Source organism: Triticum dicoccoides, chromosome 7B (assembly GCF_002162155.2).
Source record: "Triticum dicoccoides isolate Atlit2015 ecotype Zavitan chromosome 7B, WEW_v2.0, whole genome shotgun sequence".
Taxonomy (NCBI): Eukaryota; Viridiplantae; Streptophyta; class Magnoliopsida; order Poales; family Poaceae; genus Triticum; species Triticum dicoccoides.
In genome coordinates this window covers 23,762,195-23,781,103 of record NC_041393.1, presented here as the reverse complement: position 1 = coordinate 23,781,103, position 18,909 = coordinate 23,762,195, and the positions used below count along the sequence as shown (strand labels likewise).

Below are 18,909 nucleotides of genomic sequence, written 5' to 3'. Positions count from 1 at the left end.
GACCGGGCTTGTAGGTGTCACGATTGCATCACAATTGGAATAAAGTAAACAATGCATACTCGTGTGGCGATTGACTGATTTTGTGTGTTGTGTGCTTGTGTTAACAGCCAGCCAAATCAATCAGCCAAGGGTCATTATGTACGTGAATGTGTTAGCAGTGGGTATATCTGAAGATTATTTCTCAACTCGGCATGTGGGTAGAGACTAAAAAGACAATGCCATGGTAGCATGGCAGACCTGGCAAGTGCCACGAACATCATGATATTCTTCCTTTTCTTAATTCCTTGATTTGAAAAATAATTTGCTCTGCGTGTATAGGAACATAGCAGTCGGGCAAACGACATTTTGGCATCTTGATCTATCAAAGGAATTTTTTTTTTACTTTAGAAAATGTGGGTTCGGATTGGTCTGTTGAGTTATGGCTGGCTGATCGGAATAATTTTTCTATTTAAAAAATGTAGCAAATAGCATTTCATTAGAGATTGGTCTGTTGAGTTATGGCTGACTCATCGGAATAATTTTCCTATTTAAAAATGTAGCAAATAGCATTTCATTAGAGATGGCTTTGCAGCAAAACGCAAATCACGCAAACCAAGCTATCGCCGCCTCGTCGCTCTCGCCGGGAGCGACAACAACCGCGGGTCTCTTCTTCGCCTTCTTAGTCGGCATCTCCTCCATCCGGATGCCCTGCAGCACGAGCCACTCCGCCACCGCCTGGGACTGGACCTCCAGGAGGTTTAGGTCCGTCTTCGGCCATCCAGCACGCCACACCGCCACATCGTAGGCACGAGAGGCCTCATCGGCGGTGGGATACGTGCCGAGCCACCAACGCTGCCCGGCATCGGAGAACTCCAGTCCAAAGTTCCCGGAGGGCTTCGCCCTCATGCCGAAGAAACCGGACTTTCCCTTCGGCGTCTTCTTCAGCGCCATCGGGGAGCGGGCGGCGGCCGAGCAGGGAGCGGGAGGCGACGTGCGGCGTGGGGCGGAGGCGGACGGAGCGGGGCGGCAGCGTGCGGTGCGGGGCAGAAGCGGACGGAGCAGTGCGGCGGACGAACCGGAGAGGAGGCGGACGGAGCAGGGCCGGAGAGGAGGCGGACGGAGCAGGGCCGGAGGGGAGGCGGACGGAGCGGGGCCGGGCGGAGGATGGACCGGAGGCGGAGGCGGCCGGAGAGGAGGCGGGCGGGGTCGGGGCGGAGGCGAACGCGATGGGGCAGCGCGGCGGCAGGCGGCGGCCTAGGCGGGGTAGAATCAGTGGTGGGGGTCTGGATCTATGGTGGGGCGAGACCTTAAAAAGTTAACATGTAACTCTTGCAAACTATTTCAAGAGCCCGTGACAACGTACGGACAGTCTACTAGTATATCTAGATTTCCAGAATGAAAAATCATCCAATAGCTTCTTGAGGTCCCATTTCACAAGACCCTAGAAATGTTGATAGAAATCTTTGCTGCTGTTGTTGTTGTCGTCGTCGTCATTGTCAAGGCTGAGACAAGAGGAAGCAAATGGACCAATGGCGTCGTCGATGAATCTTCCGAGACAGGAGGGGGCGATGGGCCCAGGTCAGGTGTGCCTTGTGCTCACGGCCACGGTCGGGCTTGAAGTGCATCTATGCATGGGCACACCCTTCCTGCCCTGCAAACCTACTACAGGCTTTATGCTTGGCGTGACCGCCTCATGTAGGCCTGACCCAACAAGAAAACCAGTACGGGTCATGTCAACTAGGTATCGATCCTTCCCCGTTGGACGTACGTCGCGACCAACGTCGATTCCTTGTCCCCGCAGTCACATGGCCAATTACGTGTGCATCACTAGGTCCTGGAAAAACCGGCCTATAAATCTATCTTGGCGCCTCGTCCCTACCCATCTCATTCTCATTGCCTGGACGCTGGATTAAACAGGTAGCTAGGCAACACCGGCGCGTACGGCAGCTTGTTGAAGCTTAGCTCGATCGCGTGTGTCCGTCCGTCCATGGCGCCGTCGGAGAGGATGCTGGAGTCGGCGGCGTACACGCGGATGAAGGCGGAGAACCCGTCCGAGTTCGTGCCGCGGAGCGTCTTCTTCGCGCGCGACGGCGGCAGCGGCATCGACCGCCGCAACAGCCTCTGGGTCAAGGCGGCGCTCGTCTACGAGTCCGTCACCGGCCGCCACGTCGACGACGGCGCCAAGCCCCTCGCTACCAGCCTCCTCCTCAGCCTCGCCCGCGAATGTCGCTTCCGCATCCACCCCGACGACGAACGGCCACCGGCGCCGCAGACCAAAGCCGCGGTGGTGACGGACGTCGTCAACAAAGTATCGGGCGCCGTGGCTACGCCTATTGGTACGCAAGCACGCACGCATGACACCGTTAGTTTAGAGGAATGTGCACGTTTCTTTCCTGGCATTAACCATGCATATGTACGCTCTGACTTTTAGCCGGCGCGGGCGGCGGAGATGGATCAGAGGAGAAGCAGAGCAAGACGGCGGAGATGCACGACGAAGAAAAAGAGTCGGACGACAAGCAGGTGATCGACGCCGTCTTTCTCGTCGTCGGCTTCCTCACGAGGCTGGTCAAGGCCGCCGAGGGCGTCGGCCGCGACGCCGTCGACGAGGGGTTCAAGTCCACGCACATGCAGGACATCGTCACGGACATGATCAAGCTGGAGAACCAGCACCCCCTCAAGCTCATCCTCGAAGTCGTCGGGCACGTCCAGGACGCGGCACGCCACGTCGCCGCCGACGCCAGGTTCGAGGGGCTTCGGCAATGCCTCGAGGGTTACAATCTGGGGTTCACCTCCGCCACCTTCTTCGACGTCGTCGTCAGGCCCTTCTGCTGGTATTACTCGCCCTTCTTCAACAAGCAGCTGCCGGCCGTGGACCGCGGCCTGTTCGACGGCAACCACGAGATCGCGCTCCTGGACTTCCTCCACGCCAGCGTGGTGCCGACGCCGCCGGACGCGGAGAAGGGGGCGGCCGCCGGCGGCAGGACGTCCCGCATGCCGACGGCAAGGGAGCTGAGCCGCTCCGGCGTGCGGATCGCGCCGGGGGAGGACGGCCGCGCGACGGTGGAGTTCGACGAGGCGTCCGCCAGGCTGCAGCTGCCGGCGCTGGTGTACGACTTCAAGCTGGCCACGGTGGCCCGGAACCTGCTGGCGCGGGAGTACGAGGAGCAGAACAAGCCCGTGACGCGCTACTTCCAGATGATGAACGAGCTCGTCGACGAGGCGGCCGACGCCAAGATCCTCCGCCGCGCCGGGGCCGTGCGCTGCGGCGGGGCGTCCGGCGCCGAGGTGCACGAGCTGGTCAAGCGGATCGACGGGTACGCGACGTACCCGTCAGTGTACATGGCCATGGACGTGCAGATCGCGAAGGTGAGGCGGTTCCACGACACGAGGATGCAGAACTTCCTCGTCCGCTACCGCCCCGGCGTCATCTGGGCGTCGTCGGTGGCCGCCGTCTCCTTGGTGGCCATTGTTGCCGCCAGAAGAAGGGGGTGAGGAAGCCAACGGCCCGTGCAAGCCATACGTGCACTCATTAATTCATTGCTGATTGGAGATTGTACATAGTTGTACAACAAAAATGCTAGACATACAAAGACTTGCACGCTTTTACACGCTCCTTCCATCTAACAACCAATCACAAACCTCTTCCCCCTGATTTTTAGGGGGGGTGGGCCGCCCCGCTCACCTATTGACCAATCAAGGTTAACCATCCTGTAAAAGCCTGTAAATCGTTTGTACGTGTAGCATTGCCGGTTGTACAATTTGAAGTGTAATGTTGTGTCTTGTGGTAATGTGTACCGGTGTACAATGTGTAAGTGCAAGCAAAGATGACTAGATGAGCCCATAAATAATCATAATGCTAATCATAATTAATTGCATGATAGTCCAATCCCTGTAATTGTAATGTCCCGGATCATAGCTTCATTCATCACCAAGATACGGGTGAGATTTGAGGATGGGAAATGGAGTACAAATGAGGACGAACGAGAGAACAGAGAAACATAGAGAGTTTCAGAGACTTGTTAATGCATACCCCTCCTACATGGCACGTCCAGCTCTTATTCAGAAGAGGTAAGAGCATGGTTAATAGTGTAGTCAACAACGGGTTATACAGAGTTGTCATGTCACATATACTCAACCTAATAGCTAACATGTATAAGAGCATGGTTAGTCATCACTTATAGTCACTTACTATATAATAAGGTTAGCTATAAGGTTGGACGTGTGTCCGGTGGCGTCAGGTGCCACCTTCCAGCGGCCAACCCCCCTACAGACTTGGCGGCTCCGGTCAAATGCGGCTTCCCCATCACAAATTTCGGATCAGACGGCTTTGGGATAGCTCAGTATCAGACCAGGGAGAAATCTCTGCTCGGTTTGCCGGTGCTGGCAATGGGAACGCTCGCGGGCGTCATTTTTCTTCTTGGAGACGTTGCCATGGCCTTCATCTGCGTCCCTCTTCGAGCTCAGGGGAAACCCTAGGTTCGGTTCTCCGGACCAGACAGCGGTGGCGCCGTGGCAGCATTTTCCTTCTTGAAGGCCCTATCTTGTGCTCGTGGTGTTCCCTGACGATGTTGGATGTCTTGTTGGTTCCATTTGCTTCTCTTGTTCGGGGTTTTGTGGGTTTAGCTGTGTAGCTTCCTCTGCTTGGGCCGAGCATCCTATTTTTCTCTGCTTCGGGTGCTATGTACACGCCTCCTTGCGTTCGTGTTATGTAATGTGACCCTACCTGTACTCGTTCTGCCTCCTTCTATCAATGAATGATACGCAAGCTTTGCGTATTCATAGAAAAAATAAGGTTGGCTATAAAAGTACTACTTTTTCTTCTCTCTATCTTTTTTTTCATATTTATTGTATTTGCCTAGGAGCATATAGCTAGGCACTTACATGAGAGCCCACTCCCATCATTTTTTCATGTCTCTCTCCTCCACATATGCAAAAGTGTCATGTAAGCGGACTATAATACCATTATTGTAGTTGCTCTAGTCAGGGGCGGAGCCAGGATTTAGATAGGGGGGGGCGGGGGGAAGCGAAGTTAGGAAAAAAAACCAAGGGCAAAAAATACCTATCGTAACATTCCGCTTCATGTGAAGAGAACACCACTAAATTTGTATTAGCTTGTTCCAAAAAATGTATTAGCATAAATTTGCCTCCACGACTGCCCAATATGATGATTTTTATTTTATCAAAAGAGATCTTAGCTGCTAATTTTATTTCAGCGTACATTATCATGCAATGTTGTCATCTACTCCCTTTGTCCCATACTGTAAAACATTTTTTAATACTAGTGTAGTGTTAGAAAATGTCTTACATTATGAACGGTTGGAGTATCATCTTAGTTCGAGAACTCAAAGCAACATGCTTAAAAAATGAATGCATCTTTATGCTGTTTGGCGGCGCTTTTTTAAACTACAAGTCCCCCAATTAGTATCACATGTCAGAAAACCAAAAAAAATATATCTGAGATTAGTATTCTGACATGCAAGATCAAAACTGAGAAATTCTATTAGTAGTACTTCCGACACGCAAGATCAAATTTGAGATATGTTTAGTAGTTGTAGACAGTATATAGATAGTGCTAACCTTGGCTAGTTGCCTATAGTGGCCGGAGAACGAGATGGAGTGCAGCCATAGGACATCGGCAGATCATCGTCGCGGCGCCGGTGTATGATTCGTATTGTTGATTGCCAACAGGAGGGCAGGAAGGCACGAGGCAGCAGTGGTGAAGGACGCCTGCGGCGCAACGATCGCAATCACAAATTTTTTAGGGCTACTGCAATCACAGATTAATCACCGGAGAGCTGCCGCAATTGACGCTAAGCTAGCTACCGGCGGAAACATCTTGTCACGACTCACGAGTGGGCTTCCTCTCATGGGCTTTCCTTTTTCTCTGCTTCACGTTATAGATAGGGGGGCCAAGTACACACATAATCACCTGTGCTATCCTAATTACTTACTGCACGTTCAGCTTTTGCTCGGTCGTTAGGGGGGGCCAGGCCCCTACTCGCGGGAGCTCCTAACCGGCGCCTTCAGCGCCGGTTCGGTCTCCTGGCGCCCATTGAGGTGCCCGAACTGGGCTTTTGATTCGAAGCCCATTTCACTCGCTATCCCTGTTTCTGCTCCACTGTTTCTCATCTGTTTCACTGTTTCTACTCCACTCGCTACCCCTTTTTCTGTTTCACTGTTTCTATTGGTTGCCGATTGCTTACTAGAAATTCCTTGCATATGGTTGCTCCACTGTTCCACTATATTTAAAAAAAATGTAATTGCTTATTAGAAAAATGACTATCTTTAATATTGTTAAGATAAGCGAACAGAGAAGGAAACATGAAATGTTTAGTACAGCAGAACAAAATTGCTTATTAGAAATTTCGAATATTCCTTTTCTTTTAAAAGTGAACTATGTTTTTCAAAAACTGAACAAATTTCAAAATTTGAATACTTTCTTTGTACTGTGAACAATTTTTAGAAAGCAAATTTAGAATACACATTGAACATTTTCTTAGTATAGGGTGAACATTATTCAAAGAAACACTGAACATTTTTTTAAAATACGCTGAACTTTTTCTGAGTACATGCTGAACAAAATTTCTCTACACGATGAACATTTTTATACGCACTGAACATTTTTTCAATGTACGGCGAACAATATTCAAATACACATAGAACTTTTTTTAAATACGATGAACTCCTTTTGAGTGCATGCTGAACAAAATTTCTATACATGATGAACATTTTTTTATACACACTGAACATTTTTTCAATGTATGGTGAACAATTTTCTTCAATACGGTGAACAAAAAGTTCATCAAATTTGAAAATTAGTTCATCGAATTTGAAAAAAAGTTCACCGAATTCGAAAAAAAAGTTCACTAAATTCGAAAAAAAGTTCAGCAAATTTTAAAAGTAGTTCATCGAATATGAAAAAGTTCATCGAAATTCAAAAAAAGTTCATGGATTTCAAAAAAGTTCACCGCATTTGATTTTTTTATCAAATTTCAAAATAAAAGATCATTGAATTTGATAAAAGTTCATCAACTTTGAAAAAAAAGTTCATCAAATTGGGAAAAAGTTCACAAATTTGAAGAGAACGTTCATGTATTTATAAAAAGAGTGAAAAATATATAAAAAAATGGAACAAAAACAGTTCTAAGAAAAACGAAAAATAAAAGAAAAAAAACTAAACGAAACTCTTTCAAGAAAAAATAAAAAAACGAAAAAGAAACAAAGAAAGAATAAAAGAAGTAAAAAACTGATGGAAGACGTGAAAGGTGCGGTGGCTGTGGTGGTTAGCGTAGTGTGTATATCACCAGCAAGTCAGGGTTCGATTCCCACCGCGCTCGTAGTATTTTTCCTCCTTAATAAAGAGGAGGAAAAAAAATGAAATGGGCCGGCCCGCGTGAAGAAGGGGGTGTGCGCCCGTTTGCCTTAACACCTAAAACGGGCGCTTAAGGCGCCGTTTAGGAAATGCCCCTACTCGCCCCCCTGTCTCCGCCACTGGCTCTAGTAGCTACTCCCTCCGATATAAGAGTGTTTTTTACACCAGTGTAGTGTCGAAAAAGCTCTTATATTATGGAACAAAGGGAGGAGTTGCTAAATAGTACTACTTTGTTAATGCATGGTCCACCGTACATTTTCACAATGTTTCTTGGAGTCTGTGCTACCTACTAATCTAAACTCCACTTCTCTTCTCTTTTCTCTTCTCTCTCATCCAATTTAGCACAAATATAATAGTTTAATCCTTATAGCCTACTGACTGTATCTTATTATACTTGTTCTAATTACACCAACGGTGCTAGAACTTGCCGCGAACCAACCTGTGGTTGGATGGTTAGAGGGACTGTGGTATCCCCAACCCACCAGGGTTCAAATCCTGGTGCTCGCATTTATTCTTGGATTTATTTCAGGATTTTCGGCGATGCACATTCAGTGAGAGGAGACGTTCCCGTCGATGACGAGGTGCCTACGGTGACTTCGTAAATTTCAAGATGATATGCCGGCTCAGTCTTTCGGAGGTGCTCATAGGGATATGGTGTGTGTGCGCGTTCATAGGGATGAGTGTATGCGCGTGTATATGAGCGCTTGAGTCTGTACTGATGTTCAAAAAAAAATGGTGCTAGAACTTGACACGGCATTCACTTTAGTGTATGAACTTGAAAATTACACCGAACTGGTTTCAATACTTGGCACACTTTTTTACATAGTACGCAGACGCTCATATGTACGCACACACTCATCCATATAAATGCACATACGCACTACCTCTAGGAGCACCTTTTGACAGACCAAGCTGGCACATCACCTTGCGATTGATGAAGTCGCCACAGATGCATTTTAGTCGAAGCGAACGTCTCCTCTCACTGAACGCACATCGCTGGAAGGCCTAGAATAAATCTAGGATTTTCCAGACTTGACATTGGTGCTCGCATTTTCCTGAAATTTATTTCTAAAAACATTGTTGATAGCTTAGGAAAACATTGTTTTACAATTAGATTATCCTAGTTTTGGGACTCAAATGCCCCTGACTTTATTTTGCCTGAAATTGTAAATGATATGGCCATTGTTTGAGGAATAAAATTTCGATGATACAAAAGGATAAAAAAGCGTTATCTCGTGCAACACACTTGTCAGGTTAAATGGGGTGCAGTAAGTACGGCCGTTTCCACATGTTAGTTTTCCTTTAGAAATTACAAAAATATGTAAGTTATAATTACAATAGATATTCATGTAGTTTAAATATATTAGTGTTATTATATTAATAGTTATAAATTATAAATTATAAAAAAGTTTATATATTTTTATTAAAGATATTAATACAATTTTCAAAATCTTCATGTTTTTTAAAATAATCTTCAAGTAGTATGTAAAGTGTTCAGACTTTTAGGAAATGTATTTCTAGTTTTAAAAATTGTTGAAGTATTTTAATAAAGTTTATGTGTTTGTCCAGAGATATATTTTTGAATAGAAAAATTAAAGTATGTGTGGACAAAAAATTAATAGTCTAGTGTGCCCCCAGGATTATAGATCCTCATATGAACTCTTTTTAAATTATACATACATTTTTATAATTCATAAAAAATATATTCTTAGGATTAATTTAAATATTTTGTAAATATTTTAAAAAATTACATTAACGTATTTTAAAGTTACTTTTGTTTGCATATTTTTATAAGATAAGGACATTCTAAGTTATTCTTTTACTATTACAGCAATTTACATATTTTTTAAAAATATTTCTGAAACAAGAAAAAGAATCACATGTGGAAGGGCCACGTAAAAAAGAAAAAAAACTGATATTCTAAAAAAAGGACCATTATTTTAATTAGATTAACTAATATTTTAAAAACATGAAGATTTTGAAATTAGATTAACATTTTGAAAAATTTAAAGAAATATATTAAATACGGAATGCTTCTAAATTATGAAAACATTTTAGTAATTATTAACTATTATTTTAATTACATGAATAATTACAACTACATGACCATTTTATTTACTGTTGTGATTATACTCTACATATTTTTTGATAATTTCTAAAAAAAAAGAAAAGAACTAAGATTTGGAAACTGGGCAGCACTGACTGTAGCTCATTTAACTCCACGAGCGCTTTAGGGTACATAAAGCATATGGATGCAAACTGGATAGCAAACCTAACCAGATTAATTGGTTAGCACAGGTCGTCGCTTCGAATCGTGACCGGTTCTAGTTTTTGTTTATTTCTGTTGTGCACTGACAGGTTAGATCCGATGGTCATTAAGTCATACACTTTACAAGTCGGCTTCTCTCGACACTCCAAGTGGGTCCCACGTGCACGCTGGCATGTTTACTCGGCAACACGTACATATCCAAACATGATTTGAACTGTATTTGAATAAGGATGCCAAGTATTCGAACCAGTTTGGCGTATTCTTTAAGTTCAGACACTAAAATGTGTTGGGGAACGTAGTAATTTTAAAAATTTCCTACGCACACAAGATCATGATGATGCAAAGCAACGAGAGGGGGAGTGTATCTTCATACCCTTGAAGATCGCTAAGCGGAAGCGTTTATCAACGCGGTTGATGTGGTCGTACGTCTTCACGATCCGATCGATCCAAGTACCGAACGCACGGCACCTCCGAGTTCTGCACACGTTCAGCTCGATGACGTCCTCGCCTTCTCGATCCAGCAAGACGGGCGAAGTAGTAGATGAGTTCCGGTAGCACGACGGTGTGGTGACGGTGTTGGTGAAGAACAATCTCCGCAGGGCTTCGCCTAAGCACTACGGAAACTATGACGGAGGATAAACTAGAGGGGAAGGGGTTGCCGACACATGACTTGGTGTTTCTTGATGTATCTTTGGTGCTAGCCCTGCCCCTCTATTTATATGTTGAGCCTTGGGGTCGAAACTTGGAGTAAAAGCCTCCACAAACTCGGTTTCACCCGTAAGGCAAGAGTCCTTCTCGGACTCCAGGGCCAGACGCCAGGGTTCCCGGCGTCTGGCCCCTTGACTGCGCAAAACTTCCTTTTGCACTTTCCAAAAATCTTGTGGGCTTTCCCCTTTGGCCCAAATAACGTGTTCTCGTACCCAAACATTTCGGGAAACATCCGGAACCCCTTCCGGTGAATTCCGGAACCCTTCCGAAGACCAAACAACATTATCCCATATATTAAACTTCATCTCCGGACCATTCCGGAGTTCCTCGTCATGTTCGTGATCTCATTCGGGACTCTGAACATTATTCGCTTACCAACATACATAACTCATATAATACTATATCGTCAACGAACGTTAAGCGTGCGGACCCTACGGGTTCGAGAACTATGTGGACATGACCGAGACATCTCTCTGGTCAATAACCAATAGCGGAACCTGGATGCCCATATTGGATCCTACATATTCTACGAAGATCTTTATCGGTCAAATCGCATAACAACATACGTTGTTCCCTTTGTCATCGGTATGTTACTTGCTCGAGATTCGATCGTCGGTATCTCAATACCTAGTTCAATCTCGTTACAGGCAAGTCTCTTTACTCGCTACATAATGCATCATTCCATAACTAACTCATTAGCTACATTTCTTGCAAGGCTTATAGTGATGTGCATTACCGAGAGGGCCGATAGATACCTCTTCGACAATTGGAGTGACAAATCCTAATCTCGAAATACGCCAACCCAACAAGTACCTTCGGAGACACCTGTAGAGCACCTTTATAATCACCCAGTTACGTTGTGACGTTTGGTAGCACACAAAGTGTTCCTCCGGTAAACGGGAGTTGCATAATCTCATACTCATAGGAACATGTATAAGTCATGAAGAAAGCAATAGCAACATACTAAACGATCAAGTGCTAAGCTAACGAAATGGGTCAAGTCAACCACATCATTCTCCTAATGATGTGATCCCGTTAATCAAATGACAACTCATGTCTATGGTTAGGAAACTTAACCATCTTTGATTCACGAGCTAGTCAAGTAGAGGCATACTAGTGACACTATGTTTGTCTATGTATTCACACATGTATTATGTTTCCGGGTAATACAATTCTAGCATGAATAATAAAAATTTATCATGATATGAGGAAATAAATAATAACTTTATTATTGCCTCTAGGGAATATTTCCTTCAGTCTCCCACTTGCACTAGAGTTAATAATCTAGTTCACATCACCATGTGATTTAACACAAATATTCACATCTGTATGTGATTAACACCCATAGCTCACATCGTCATGTGACCAACACCCAAAGGGTTTACTAGAGTCAATAATCTAGTTCACAGCGCTATGTGATTAACACCCAAAGAGTACTAAGGTGTGATCATGTTTTGCTTGTGAGAGAAGTTTAGTCAACGGGTCTGTCACATTCAGAGCCGTATGTATTTTGCAAATATTCTATGCCTACAATGCTCTACACGGAGCTACTCTAGCTAATTTCTCCCACTTTCAATATGTATCCAGATTAAGACTTAGAGTCATCTGGATTGGTGTAAAAGCTTACACCGATGTAACTCTTTACGATGGGCTCTTTTATCACCTACATAATCGAGAAATATTTCCTTAGTCCTCACTAAGGATATTCTTGACCGTTGTCCAGTGATCTACTCTTAGATCAAAATTGTACTCCCTTGGCAAACTCAGAGCAAGGTATACAATAGGTCTGGTACACAGCATAGCATACTATATAGAACCTATGACTGAGGCATAGTGAATGACTTTTCATTCTCTTTCTATTTTCTGCCATGGTCGGGTTTTGAGTCTTACTCAACTTCACAGCTTGCAACACAAGAAGGAACTCCTTCTTTGACTATTCCATTTTGAACTACTTCAAAATCTTATCAAGGTATATACTCATTGAAAAAAATCTTATCAAGCGTCTTGATCTATCTCTATAGATCTTGATGCTCAATGTGTAAGCAGCTTTACCGAGGTCTTTCTTTGAAAAACTTTTATTCAAGTATCCTTTTATGCTATCTAGAATTTCTATATCATTTCCAATCAACAATATTTCATCTACATTAGTATTTAGAAATGCTACAGAGCTCCCACTCACTTTCTTGTAAATACAGGCTTCTCCAAAAGTCTGTATAAAACCATATGCTTTGATCACACTATCAAAACGTTTATTCCAACTCCGAGAGGCTTGCACCAGTCCATAGATGGATCACTGGAGCTTGCACACTTTGTTAGCACCTTTAGGATTGAAAAAACCTTCTGGTTGCATCATATACAACTCTTCTTTAATAAATCCATTAAGGAATCTAGTTTTGTCATCCATTTGCCAGATTTCATAAAATGTGGCAATTGCTAACATGATTCGGACAGACTTAAGCATCGATACGGGTGATATAATCTCATCGTATTCAACACCTTGAACTTGTCGAAAAACTTTGTGTGACAAGTCGAGCTTTGTAGATAGTAACACTACTATCAGTGTCTGTCTTCCTCTTGAAGATCCATTTATACAATATGGCTTGCCGATCATCGGACAACTCCACCAAAGTCCACACTTTGTTCTCATACATGGATCCTGTCGATGTCAAAACCGGCGGATCTCGGGTAGGGGGTCCCGAACTGTGCGTCTAGGCGGATGGTAACAGGAGACAAGCGACACGATGTTTTTACCCAGGTTCGGGCCCTCTCGAGTTGATCTACCACGACATCAGAGAGGCTAAACCCTAGAAGCTAGCCTATGGTATGATTGTTGTTCGTCCTACGGACTAAAACCCTCCGGTTTATATAGACACCGGAGAGGGCTAGGGTTACACAGAGTCGGTTACAATGGGAGGAGATCTACATATCCGTATTGCCAAGCTTGCCTTCCATGCCAAGGAAAGTCCCATCTGGACACGGGACGAAGTCTTCAATCTTGTATCTTCATAGTCCGGGGGTCCGGCCAAAGGTCATAGTCCGGCCATCCGGACACCCCCTAATCCAGGACTCCCTCAGTAGCCCCTGAACCAGGCTTCAATGACGACGAGTCCGGCGCGCAGATTGTCTTCGGCATTGCAAGGCGGGTTCCTCCTCCGAATACTTCATAGAAGATTTTGAACACAAGGATAGTGTCCGACTCTGCAAAATAAGTTCCACATACCACCGTAGAGAGAATAATATTTGTACAAATCTAATCTGCTGACGTATTCCGCAGTGTGACATCATGCCACGGCCAAGCCTTTATTCGAATCATTTTACTGTCCCACCTCAGCGCATTTAGCGAGGTGGTTTCCTTGGCACGTCTTGTCAAAGCAGAGATCGTGTCCCCTTATTCTGGGATTCTCATCAATACGAGCGTGGGTAACCCAACCGTGCCATTAATCACGGCGCTTGGGAGATAAGCGAGTTTTACCAGGCTGGTGGGGGTACATAGTTTCGTCCGCCCATATAAGGGGATAAGGATCCACCCTTTCCATCTACGCCTTCTTCCTCCTTCGCTTATCCATTTCTGCGCACTCGAGCTCCAGCGCCCAAGTCCGCACTTCCCACCTCAACCTTCTCCAGCCATGTCCAGAGCGGGAGGCAGGTGGATGGCCTCCTCCGTCACGGAGGGGCACATCAAAAAGTTGAGGAAGGCCGGATACTTGTCCAACGACATTGCGCACCGGCTCCGAGATGAGGGGCAGCTCATCCCCACCCCCAGGCCCCATGAGAGGGTGGTGTTCCTCCCCCATTTCCTCCGTGGACTGGGCTTCCCACTCCACCCATTTGTTCAGGGGCTCATGTTCTACTACGGCCTGGATTTCCACGATCTGGCCCCGAACTTCATCCTCAACATCTCGGCGTTTATCGTTGTGTGCAAGGTCTTCCTCCGCATCAAGCCCCACTTCAGTTTATGGCTGAAGACCTTCAATGTCAAGCCGGAGGTAATGGGCGGCCGACAAGCGGAGTGTAGAGGCGCCATGGTGGGCAAGATGCCCAACGTCACATGGCTTGAGGGCTCCTTTGTGGAAACCATCAAAGGGTGGCAATCGGGGTGGTTCTACATCACCGAGCCGCGTGACCCTGAATGGGCAGCAGCCCCCGAATTCCAATCTGGCATCCCCACACGTCTCACCTCCTGGAAAGAGACGGGCCTGTCATGGGGTAATTCGGAAGAGGTGACCGGACTCCAAACCTGCGTCCAAAACCTGGTGGACAAGAAGGTTAAACTTGTCAACGTAGTCCAGGTCATGCTCTTTCGCCGGATCCTCCCGTGTCAACGACGGGCTTTTAACTTGTGGGAGTTCGACCTGGCCCAGCACCAAACTTTGTCCAGGCTCTTTGACACAACGCATGAAGACGCCTGGAAGGTGCTATTCAAGGGCTCCGAGGTTCCCCTCCCATTACCGAGGATCGTGGATTCTGCGCGAAGCGCCAAGCCAGCATAGTAAGCTTGTTTTACCCTTTACAGGATACTTGTTTTTCATAGTTTGACTCTATGCGGGATCTAAGCTCCCGCTCCTTTGACAGGACTAGAAGAAGACGTCTGGACAGATTGATTGTCCGGCTCCTTTGCCCGAAGGCCCAACAGATGCACACTTGGAGAAGCTGCTGGTCCCGGCACCTCACATGGCACCGGAGAAGAAGGCCAAGGGAACTCAAAAGAGTCCCCGACGCCTGGTGGTGTCGGATTCATCGCCCGACGACCCCGAAGCGCACTCCTCCCCTGAAGACGAGGAGGAGGAAGAAGAAGCCTCTCCCCCTCCAACGAGGGGAGGAAAGAAAAGGAAGGCCGCCCCGACTGGGGAGGCCGGAGGGTCCAAGAAGGGAAAGACCCTTCTTCCGGACTACTCCACTAGCGCCAACGACGACGGAGAGGAGTTGCCATCCAGGGCCAAGCCCCTGGCAAAATCGTAAGTATCCGGATACCAGAATAACTCATGGCGTTCCTTTATTGCACATTACCTTCTGACGCCTAATATAATCATGCAGTCCGCCCGAGGCTCGGCTCGACACTTCATCGAGCGGCTCCCTGGATTCGTCGGATGTGAATAGTCTTTCACTCCCGACTGCTACCTCCCCTTGCCCTGCGGACGATGCCGTGGTGGAGTCCCAAAAGGGGCTAAGCCAAGAGGAGGTGGTCCTGGAGGCGCCGCAAGGCGACCTCCCGGACTCCAGGCGCAAAGGGGATGAAACCCCAAAGGGCTCTAAGTCCGGCCCTGGGCCGGACACCGCACCGGAACCTTCAGTGGTTCCGGAGTCCGGCAGGCGGCCCCGTAGTAAGAAGGGCAAGCCTACGACGCCGGTGACCTCCGTCCAACCGGAGGCACCAGATAATTTGCTGGAGGTGCTTAAAGGCGCCTCCATCGACGAGAAGCACCGCACTATTATGAGTGTGGTGATTCAGAAGGTTCAGTCCGCCAAGAGCGGGCTGACGGAAGCCTGTGCCAGCCTTCTAACAGGCTTTGAGGTATGTATTTAAGACATGTAAAAATATTACCGCATAGACAGTAGCCCCTGATGCTCAGTTTGGTGTTCGGAAAGAAAAGCCGGACTGAGGATCTAAAAAGATATACGCAGGAGTCTAACATAAATATGTCAATATGGGAATGCAGGCTGCGCTGCTGACCTCTGCCGCACTAACCGCGGAGGTCGATGCATTGAAGCAGAGCCTCGAGCGGTCCGAGAACGAGCTCAGCCTTGCCAAGAAGCAGCTCGAGGACAAGGAAGGTAAGTAGTACCTTATGTAAGTATATAAAAATACCTGGTTGCAAATAGTGACAAGACCATCGTGAGTGTTACAGGGGCCACAACCGAGGTGGCAACCCTGAAGGAAGCGCTGTCCAAGGCCGAAGACAATGCGGCCATGGAGCGCACCGAGCGAGAAAAGCAGGAGGCGCGGGCGGAGGAGGTGCGGCAAGAGCTCCACGCTCTTGTGAAAAAACACGAGACTTTGGAGCTTGACTCAAAGACACAAGAGTCCGAGCTTGCCTCGGCCCTTGAGAGCGCCAAATCTGCCAAGGCCGAAGCCTAAAAAGCCCTCCAGGAAATTGAGGCGATGAAGAAGATAGCAGCGGGTAAGGCATTCTTTATGCAAAGCAAGCACGTGAAAGTGAATTACTTGTTACTTACCGAGTCCGGAGCTCTCCAGGAGCATTCGCAGATCTGCCCCGCAGTGTGTCCGACGCTGCCGCATTCTACCGAGCCGAGGAAGGGAGCTCGATGGAGAAGGTGTTCTAGTCCCAGTATGTTGAGGCCGGACACCCGGTGCCCTTGAGCGACCAGCTGAAGCAGCTAGTCGAGCTCCATAAGGTAGCCGAACAGGCCATGAAGGGCCTTATAGGCCGACTATGGCCTGGGGAGGTCCTGCCTGGGAGCTACTTTGGGCTGGTGAGGCGGCTGGTGGATGCCTGTCCATGGCTTGAAATCATCAAGCGCTCCGTACGCATCGAAGGCACCCGTAGGGCCCTTGTTCATGTTAAAGTACACTGGGGCAAGATGGATGCTGAGAAGCTGGTGACAGATGGGCCACCGGAGGGGAAGGAGCATCGCAAGCCTGAGTTGTATTATGAGGGCGTCCTGAAGGGTGCCTGCCTTGTGGTGAATGAGTGTTCCAAGGATGTAATTTTTGAGTAAACTCGCTCGTGTTATCCTATGCGCTGAAAACTTGTTCATATGCACTAAGTAACGCTTTTTGAATTTAAAATATTACCTTCTGTGCAGCCGTTTATTAAATCCGAGAGATGCGAGTCGTTGGCTTGTACCCTCATGCCACGAGTGCTGGGGTGTTCGGGATAAACCTAAGCACTCTTGTTCCCATTCTTGGGTCCTTCGAGGGATGCGCTCAGCACAACGAACAAGGCAATCGGCTGTAATGCTTTATCACTCTCACTTAGCCATAGAATTCTATAATTTTAAATTTCGGCAAAGCCCCTAGTATTCGGAAGACCGAGTTCGGGGCGCTATCCACGCCTAGGCCGGACAAAGCCAGCTCCTCGCTCTAAGCGGCATAAGTCTTTAGGGACTCGAAAACCTCTCGAACAGCGACCGACTCTCGCCCTATCATGACGGTCAGTTTTAGCTTTCTCTACTAAGGTGCTTAACCCAGCTCAACTGGGGCACAATCGCAGTAGTTCTCCCAGCGCTACCTTAGCCGATATAACAGAACGTAAGGTACCAAAACATGGGAGCCGGACAAACCCAACTATTGACCCAAGACATGATTCAGAGCCGATGCATATAATGCTATAAGTTCGGGGTGCCGCACTCATGAGAGTGTTCGGACTTCTCACACCATATTCTGGGGTACTGAAGCCCCTGGTGTATTGGCCGTACCAAAGTGTACGGTTGCATAATGTCATATCTGAACATATTTAAAAAAATGAATGCAATAATAGACAAGAGCTATGTATTGTTTATTAAAAGTCTGCTGTGAAAACAGAACGATACAAATAGTGCGACAAGCAAGAGATGGGATTATTTGACATGTCCCCCTCCAGGGGCAAGCCACGAGACTTTATGCAAGACAGGTATTTAGCTCGTTATAGAGACCACCTGGACATTCGATGTAGCTTGCTGCCTCCCTGGCTGTTGCATCGTGTGTTCGGCGATTGTATTGCCGGACAAGCCTTCCGGAAATGGAGTCCTGAAAGTAAGAAAAAGGAAATGACAAAATTTGGAGCCCCTAGTGCGGTTGAGCCGCATGTTGGGCGTGCCGTGGTTGTGCCCCTCCCCTTATGCCCATGGTATTTCCAGGGTGTAATTATGTACGCGTAGTACTGGTTTCGCAATTTCGCGAGGGCTGGGGTTGGGGCTGCACTGCTACGCTTGCTCGGAACGTGCCAGGCGGTCTTTTTGTAGGTTACTCTGGGCGCGCTTGATGGTGTCCGGACGTTTAATAGTCGGACTAGAGAATTGCCTTGAGAGGCTACTTTGTACTTCCGCCGCGAGGGCCGCCGTATGCTCCTCCGTTCGGAGAGAGCGTTCGGTGTTTCCAATGACTGTAATGACTCCTCAAGGGCCTGGCATCTTGAGCTTGAGGTATGCGTAGTGCGGCACCGCATTGAACTTTGCAAATGCGGTTCGTCCGAGCAGGGCGTGATAGCCACTACAGAACAGGACTATGTCGAAGATTAACTCCTCGCTTCGGAAATTATCCGGGGATCCGAAGACCACTTCGAGTGTAACTGAGCCTGTACAGTTGGCCTCTACACCTGGTATGACGCCTTTAAAGGTCGTCTTTGTGGGTTTAATCCTTGAGGGATCTATGCCCATTTTTCGCACTGTATCCTGGTAAAGCAGGTTCAGGCTGCTGCCGCCGTCCATGAGGACTCTAGTGAGGTGAAATCCGTCAATGATTGGGTCTAGAACCAATGCGGCGAATCCTCCGTGGCGGATGCTAGTGGGGTGGTCCCTTCGATCAAAAGTGATCGGGCACGAGGAGCACGGGTTGAACTTTGGGGCGACTGCCTCCAATGCATATACGTCCCTGAGTGCACGCTTCCGCTCCCTTTTGGGGATCTAGGTTGCGTATATCATG

General features: G+C 47.3%; 1 protein-coding gene across 1 annotated transcript; it reads left to right on the top strand.

Moving 5' to 3' along the window:
- Nucleotides 1–1,889: 1,889 nt before the first annotated feature.
- On the top strand, nucleotides 1,890–3,812 carry LOC119336272. Its single transcript, XM_037608270.1, has 2 exons — nucleotides 1,890–2,315; nucleotides 2,411–3,812. The coding sequence occupies exons 1-2, from the start codon at nucleotides 1,967–1,969 to the stop codon at nucleotides 3,469–3,471; spliced, it is 1,410 nt and encodes a 469-aa protein (XP_037464167.1). The 5' UTR covers nucleotides 1,890–1,966; the 3' UTR covers nucleotides 3,472–3,812.
- The last annotated feature ends 15,097 nt before the right edge of the window (nucleotides 3,813–18,909 follow it).